The sequence below is a fragment of the Anarrhichthys ocellatus genome, unplaced genomic scaffold, assembly GCF_004355925.1.
Source record: "Anarrhichthys ocellatus isolate YVR2014 unplaced genomic scaffold, GSC_Weel_1.0 scaffold622, whole genome shotgun sequence".
NCBI classification, from domain to species: domain Eukaryota; kingdom Metazoa; phylum Chordata; class Actinopteri; order Perciformes; family Anarhichadidae; genus Anarrhichthys; species Anarrhichthys ocellatus.
In genome coordinates, this window is record NW_022280596.1 from 13,572 (window position 1) to 21,535 (window position 7,964).

The 7,964-nt window shown below is 44.7% G+C and overlaps 2 protein-coding genes across 2 annotated transcripts in view; both read right to left on the minus strand.

The window, feature by feature from the left end:
- Positions 1-85: 85 nt before the first annotated feature.
- LOC116376812 (zinc finger protein 641-like) lies at positions 86-1,221 on the minus strand. The gene is made up of 2 exons (XM_031838295.1): positions 961-1,221; positions 86-821 (listed from the first exon to the last, which is right to left on the minus strand). The coding sequence occupies exons 1-2, from the start codon at positions 1,151-1,153 to the stop codon at positions 181-183; spliced, it is 834 nt and encodes a 277-aa protein (XP_031694155.1). The 5' UTR covers positions 1,154-1,221; the 3' UTR covers positions 86-180.
- A 1,358-nt stretch (positions 1,222-2,579) lies between these two features.
- The window catches only part of LOC116376809 (dynein intermediate chain 2, axonemal-like), a gene marked incomplete at its 5' end in the record, with an annotated part of 6,061 nt that continues 676 nt past the window's right edge, over positions 2,580-7,964 (minus strand). The window contains 8 exons of the mRNA XM_031838291.1: positions 2,580-2,979; positions 4,560-4,706; positions 4,986-5,121; positions 5,287-5,510; positions 7,142-7,264; positions 7,351-7,490; positions 7,567-7,680; positions 7,759-7,901. Coding sequence (XP_031694151.1) covers positions 2,683-2,979; positions 4,560-4,706; positions 4,986-5,121; positions 5,287-5,510; positions 7,142-7,264; positions 7,351-7,490; positions 7,567-7,680; positions 7,759-7,901 — 1,324 coding nt within the window. The remainder of the gene's footprint in view (positions 2,980-4,559; positions 4,707-4,985; positions 5,122-5,286; positions 5,511-7,141; positions 7,265-7,350; positions 7,491-7,566; positions 7,681-7,758; positions 7,902-7,964) is intronic.

Here is a 7,964-nt window from a genome sequence, read left to right on the forward strand (position 1 = left end):
ATATATATATATATATATATATATATATATATATATATATGTACACATATACATAATATTCATGATATTTAATAATATTCAGGACTTTGTTTGTTTGTAGAAAATGTTTTTATTAGAATTCAGAAACAAACCATCAGACGTTACCATGGAAACAATAAACAACATCACGTCTCAGTGACATCACGTCTTCTTCTTCTTCTTCTGTGAGCGTCGTCTCTCCTCACCAGACTCGCACCTCAGACTCTTCTTCTTCACACTGAGGTTCTTCTGGCTGCTGGGACCTGGTCCCAGTCCTGGTCCGGTCTGGTTCTCCAGCTCCCCCATCCTCCTCTGAGGGGTCCGGTGAGTCTGGATGTGGATCTTCAGACTCTGTGTGGATTCAAACCGTTCACCACAAAGACCACAGACGGACTCTGAGTCCTTCAGGTGAGCTCTGAGGTGGTGGATCAGGAACCGGCGGGTCTTGAAGGTCCGGCTGCAGACCCTGCAGGAGGAGGGTCCTGCTGGTCTCCGGGTAATCTTTGGTTTCTGCTGGTCTGGAGCAGACCTGGTGTCGGTGGAGTCTTTACTGTAGTCCTCGCTGTCTTCGGTCTCAGAAGAGACCAAGTGGACCTCCTGATCTGGACCACAGGCTCCTGGTTTTAACCGGGCAGTCCTAGCAGCTGATAGGTCCAGGTCCTCATCGGACCTTGCTGCACCCCCAGAACTGAAGGTGAACTGGATGATGTCGGCCTCGTCCAGGTCGAGAAGCTGCTTTCCCTCCTGGTCCTGGTGTTCAGGGGGAACCTCCTGGTTCTTCATCAGCTGCTGTGTGAACGCGTCTGTAAACAAGTAGAACAACATTTAGCCTCTGAGTCAGACCAGAACCAACTGGACCTGAACCAGGGACGTGTGTAACACCTGGACCTGGTCTGAGTTTTAAGGGTCACAGGTAAAGCTGGACCGGGACCTCGACCTCACCTGCGGACGGAAGCTCCATCAGCGGTTTGTGGAGCGCGCAGAGCAGCGCGTGCTGGCGCGAGATCACCTCGCGACTCAGAGCCGCTTCTTCTTCGTACTGAACGATCGTTTTCTCCAAAACTCCCAAAATGTCCTCGAGCGCCGCGTTGAGCCGCTGAGTGACGAAGACCCGGATCTTCTGGACCCGGGACATGTTCTCACGGTGCTAATGATGCTAACGATGCTAACGGAGAGTAACAACAACACGGAGACTTCCGTAGTCCTTCTTCTTCTTTCGGGTTATTGGAGGAATACAAACCATCGTTTAAGGGTTATACCCCCGCCTAGTGTACGGAGTGTGTAACATCGGGACTTTATGACCGTTAGACCAGGTTCAGGGTTAGACCAGGTTTTTTATTTTTATTTCTTGGTTTATTTGATGAGGGACAGTAAACATCAATACAAACATTGCTGTAAATGCTCCAGAGTTAAAGCCATCTGTAGTCCCAAGAGACAGATGTTGCAAAGTAAACCTAAAAACAGAATATAAGATTAAATACAAGGTTATACAATATTGACCCTTTAATATAATATTAATATAAGTAGTATCATCATTCAGGAGACTCGTATACTGTCAAGTACTAACAAGACAACACAAAGCAAATACAATGAGGGAAAACTAAGTGAAATAGATGGATGGATGGATAGACAGACAGATACTTTATTCATCCTCAGGGGGAAATTTGTGGGTTACAGCAGCAAAAATATACTTCAGCAAATGAATTAACAGAGTAAAAATATTAAGTATGAAAAATGCACAATATATAAACAATAACATAACAAAATACTGAGACGGTTCCCAGAGGAACACTGGTCTACTGAGAGGGTTCCCATGAGCACTGGTCTACTGAGAGGGTTCCCAGAGGAGCGCTGATCTATTGAGACGGTTCCCAGAGGAACACTGGTCTACTGAGTCTGGTCTACTTCTGTGATTGGCCACGCCCACTGCACCCTTTTGGCCAGTGGGAGCGGAATGTTAATGAGTTCGAGGTTAACCAATTAACTACTTTTCTATGAAAGTTTGTGCAAATATGTTCATACATTTTTGAGATCCTGCTGACAAACTGGAGCAAAATCAGATTTTTTAATTGTGTTAATGTTTCACACTCGACATTAATGAAGTCCTGTTGTACACTACAGTGCACATGTTGACAAAGTTTAATAAAGTTATGTTTAAAAAAAACAATCTTTGCAATGTGTTTTTTACCACCTCAACACTTAATTTATTAAAATAAATAAATAATTAAAACACTTTTTTTCCTGGGTCTCAGGAGGATACATACAGTATATATATATATGCATTTATATATATATATATATATATTAAGAGGCTTTACATGGTCAGTGGTGACCTCTAACCTCTTGTCTTCATGTTTACTTTTAAACAAAAAGAACAAAAATAAGATTCTCAGTTAATTTATTAAAACATTTCAATAAACATTAAATCTGATGTTTTATTCATTGAGATGTTTCTGAACTTTCTTCTTTTCACATTTTTCTCCTGAAACATAAACAGTGAAATAATTTTATTATTTAAGAAAACGAAAACAAGTTTTTATCAAATTAAATATTCAGTTTGAGTTTAATTAGTTTAATTAATTAAAGAGTTCCACACCGATCACTTCACAGCTCATCAATACTATGGTCAGAAGACAGTTGCTGGTCCTGGTCCTGGTCTCGACTCTAGCTCTGACTCTGGTTCTGGTCCTGGCTCTCGCTCTGAGTCTGACTCTGGTTCTGGTTCTGGTCCTGGTCCTCTGATCCGGTTGTCTGGTTGTCCCTCCGTCTCTTGGTCTCCATCTCCGTGACGAGGTAGAAGTGGTCCTCAGCTCTGGCCATCAGCTGGTTCTGGTTCTGGTCCTGGTCCTCTCGTCCCCCGTCCTCGTCCCGGCTCTGCTCAGACCGGCTCCTCTCCTTCAGACGGATCTCTCTCTGCCGGGCCTCCAGGATCTTCTCTCGCTTTGTCTCTCGCTCAAACATCTGTTTAATATAAAATAACTGTTAAATACTGTATATATAATATAAATATATTATATATATATCAGTGGCGGGCCGTTCATTTTATACCTGGGCCTTCAGTGCTGTCCTGAAGCTGAAACACCTCCTAATAATCTCATTATGACGCCACAACTACGGTTATTTGTTTCTAGGGGTGTAACAATAGAAGTATTCGTATTAAACCGTCGGTACGAGGCTTACGAACCGAACAATACGTTTGAATAATACTGGTGCATTTGGAAAATGCAGAAGCTTAAATTGTGGGAAATATAATGTTTTCTGCGCTAACGTAGGAGACAACAGGCTGTGACAACTCAACCCGGAACAAAAAAAAATGAAACAAAAGACAGCTGTGTGTTCTGGGAGGCTACGCTAAACTAGCTTAACAAACAATAACTCCGCGCATGACGGTATGCTTCATAATTAACGGACAATGCATTTAGTCCAAATTTATATAATTAACACAATGACAAGAACAAACTCACAAGAACCAGTCACATATAGTATTTACATGACAACAAAGCAACAAATCAATCCAGCAACACTGCAGCAACACGCATTCTGCTGCACACTCGAGGGCCATTCAGATATTAGATGTAAAAAAACAAATGCAGTTGACTTAAAGACAAACTCCATCCTCCTTTCTTTGTTGTCAAAGAGTTTAATCCGGTTAAATCCCAACTCACGAATCCATTTCTCCTCCTTCAGCCATAAAAAAACAAAGCTAGCTAAAAATAAAAATAATCTACACCAAGCAAAATGCAAAAAATGTCATAATTTCTTCCATATCTTTCAATTTGAACTCTTACCCAAAGAGATTATTTTAGGATTTTACTTTCACAACTTCAACGTTAAACGTACTGCTCTGCAATGTCTTTCCTCGTCTCAGCCCCCTGTGTCATGGTGTGTGGTACATCTCACTCAGTCAGAATGCCCATATTTGATTGGTTGAGCTGCATCACGTGATGTAATTCACTACCCGATTAAGCCTCTGCTGTTAAGTTTCGTTTCACGATAGTCACATGCTCACCCACTGACCAATCGCAGCACACTCTGCACCTCACTGCAGAGCTGCACCTGGACACTGAGCTGCACGTAATGCTGACGTACTTGTAGGCCAGCGAGCAGGCTCTGACACATCAAAGAATACACCCAACATGTCAAACTAAAGATCTGATTGGTTGAACACTATGACAATCAACAATATCGTCCCCATTCACTTAAAGTGCACATGGATTCACTTGTGAGTCTGCAGGCCTCTGCCTCTGTTCTTACCTAGAGACACAGAGGTGAGATCTGATTGGATAAAAGCTCTACTTAAAACAAGCTGCACTGGAAGCAGAGCAACTGAGGAAGACAGTAGCTGTGCAATTGGAACATAAGACAATGGGGAAAATATTTTTATAAATTATAATACATGTAGTGTATTTAAGAAAAATTATTAAATTATAAAATAGCTATAACTTTGTGATTCTCTGTAGGCTAGCAGAGAAGGCTTTGCAGGCCCTGAAGGACCACCACTGGTATATATATATATATATTTATAATATATTTGTCCTGACAGCAGCCAGAAGACTCTTCTCGTTCTTCTGAAGCGTCGACAGTCCAGAGTTGATCTCCAGCAGCGTAGCTCCGCCCCTCTGAGAGCCGCACGCCACCAACCGCCCGGTTTCATGTAGACGGAGGCTGTACAGGGCCTCATCACACACCTGAGGACCAGTTAGGGTTAGTTAGACCAGGTAACCAGTAGGACCAGTTTGGGTTAGTTAGACCAGGTAACTAGTAGGACCTGGTTAGGTTAGTTAGACCAGGTAACCAGTAGGACCAGTTGGGGCTAGTTAGACCAGATAACCAGTAGGACCTGGTTGTTAGGGTTAGTAAGACCAGATAACCAGTAGGACCGTTGAACTCTCTTGGTAGACCAGGGTCCTGCTGGTCCACTAGAAGGAGACTTAGTTCTTTATAGTGGATCAGTGAGCTGGACTCACCTTGAGACTCAGTGTGGGGTCGTTCTGTTTAAACAAGATGTCCCAGACGTCCAAAATGCCGTCCATCTTCACAGTGAAGAAGACGGAGGGACGGACGGGACTCCAGCAGGCGTCCGTCAGATACGACATCTGATACCTGACAGGAGGTAAAGTCTGGTTTGAGTAACAGGAAGTCCACATGGAGACCAGAAGGGACAAGACTGGAAAGAATCAGGTGAGATAATACGAACCAGGACAAGATGAAGACAGGAGACAACAGAGGGGACCGGATTATAAAGAAAGCTTTAAAAGTGGGTCCTACTTGGTCCACATGATGGAGGACTCCTTGATGTCCTCGGACCAGATGCGGGCCGTCCAGTCCCCCACAGTGAGGAAGTTTTTGGGGAAGAAAGGGTTCCTCTGCAGAGCGTAGACGGGTCCCTCATGTCCATCATACGTACAGACGATCTTCTCTGAAGGAGTCTTTGCCTTCCTGTTACAGGACACAACCAGACCCTCTTCTGTCCCCACCATGAATTTAGTAGGCTGTGGAGACAGGGGGACAGAGAGACACTATGAGACAGGTGGGACACTTTCAGACAGGGGGACAGAGAGACACTATGAGACAGGGGGGACACTTTGAGACAGGGGGACAGACAGACACTTTGAGACAGGGGGGACTAAGATTAAGGCTGACTCAATGAATCTGAGTTTTGGGGTCTAAGGAACCTCAGACCAGGATCCCACCTGTAGAGCCCCGATAGAGACAGCCTTGGTGTGCTGAATCCTGGCTGTTGCAGGGACACAGAGCATCATCTCTCTGGAGTGATACAGTCTAGATATAGTACACAACCTCCGTCTTCACTGAGCTGGGTCCTAACTTCTAAGCCGGTCTTTGTTAAGACCAGTCTTCTGAACGGACTCTATGTATGTTGCACCAACCGATCAAAGCCTCACTTCACTACGTCTGGTCTGAAAAGATGCACGTTCATATGAACGGACACACAATCTTACGCTGTACTGGTAGATCCTGGTGGTTCTGATCCATATGGTCAGCCTGCTGAGACTCGTACAACCGGTTCATAGCTTTTAGCTAACGATGGTAGCAGATACCGGGTCAAGACGAGCCTCATCTCCACAGTCGGCCCACGTCTACAACCTTCTTCAGCACCACTCACTCGTGTCTCACTGGGGTCTAGGACCATCGTTTGGACTGAAGACCAGAGATTTCACCACATACAACTAGGGATGGGTATCGCTTGGTTTTTTTCCGATACTGGTGCTAAAACGATACTTTTAAAACGATACCGGTGCCTAAATGGTGCCTGAACCGATACTTTTTTCTTCAAATTGAACAATATATTAACTGTTTAAAGTATACTATAAATATAAATAAATACAAAACACTTGGCTTCAAACTACAGCTTCAAACTTTTTAACTTCAAACTATGAACAATATATTAACTGTTAACAGTTTACAGTATACTTAAATAAATATAAATAAATACAAAACACACACACTCTGTACACACACTACAGCTTCAAACTTCAGCAATTCTTTTGCAGAAATATGAGCATATTTGCCTTCTCTGGCAAAATACGACACCTCTCCTGACTTATTTTATTTTACCAGTTGGTGGCGCTAATGCGCCAATTCATCGTTTGCCAACCGCCACTACACCTCAATGAAGAAGAAGAAGGTTTCGCGTCCTGTGGATGTTGTGCTTATGAGCGTCAGCGCTAAGTACCCGGATGTCGATGGAGGAAGTCAGTAGCCTGCCAGCCATTTGACAGATCTCGTTCTCGTTTTTTTTTTTTTTTAATAAATCATGGCCGAAGCTTTGCCAGAATGATGGAGGGGTTTGTTTCTAAGCGCGTACGGCTCGTCCGGTTGTAATAATACTATGTGTGAGGAGCGGAGGACCGAGGCTCTCGTTACCTTCTGCCAGGATGGAGTCATCAGAGTAGTGTAAAAAAAGTATTTCATTCGGCTCAGGCACCGAAAGGAAGCACTGAAATCTGCGTTGCGTTTCAGTCCGGTAGGTACCGGTTTTCGGTACCCAACCCTACATACAACCCACGAGGGTCCACTTTAGTCTGGGACGGATCAGGATCACACTGTACAAGGGTCTTAAAATGTGAGTCCTGCTGTAAACACAGCAACAGATAAACCTCACCATGGTAGACTCAAAGTCCAGAGAGATGGCTCCTAAAGCTCGGTCCAGGTTTCCTTCCCTGCTCGGGTCCAGAACCAGACGCTCTGTGGGCTCACTCAACCGGCGGACGTCCCACCACAGAACCTGACGGAGAGAGGAGAGACTTTGAGCTGTCTGTCATTATAACAGTCCCTCTGGTCAGTCTACTTGTCTGTCCGTGGTCAGTGTACCTGTCCATCAGTAGATACAGAGAAAGCGTCTGTCCCAGTCTTAGACTGCAGCCAGATGATCTTGTAGACTGGGTCTCTGTGACTGTGCTCCACAGAGGAAACCTCCACTGGCTGGCTGCCTCTCCGAGTGTCCCAGTATGCTAAAACAAACACAACGACAGTTTCATAAACTCCTCACTGACAGGTAAAAGTCTGTCAGTCTTAACCTGAACCCACCGATCTGTCCGTTGTAGCTGCCTCCCACGAGAGTGTGGCAGTCTTTAGGGTTGTACTCCAGACAGACGAGTGGAGACGCCGGCTTCAGAGTCATCTCTGGTCTGTTCGGGTTCTCTGAAACAAAACATGAATCTATCTGTGAACTCTGGACTCTGTGAATCCAGCTGCTGTCTGTGCATCTGTCTTACACACCGATGTCCCAGATGTAGGAGTCCGGGCTCATGTCTTTAGAGGTTTTCTGGAACTCAAGGCAAGAGTAGGCAGCCGCCAGCTTCCTGCCACCGTCAGGATGCCACGACAGACCGGTGACGGTCCGCTTCAGCTCGTTAGGATCTCTGAGGAAACATTAAAGATCGACCGACATCCAGAGGAACGAACGCATTAACGATCGACCGACA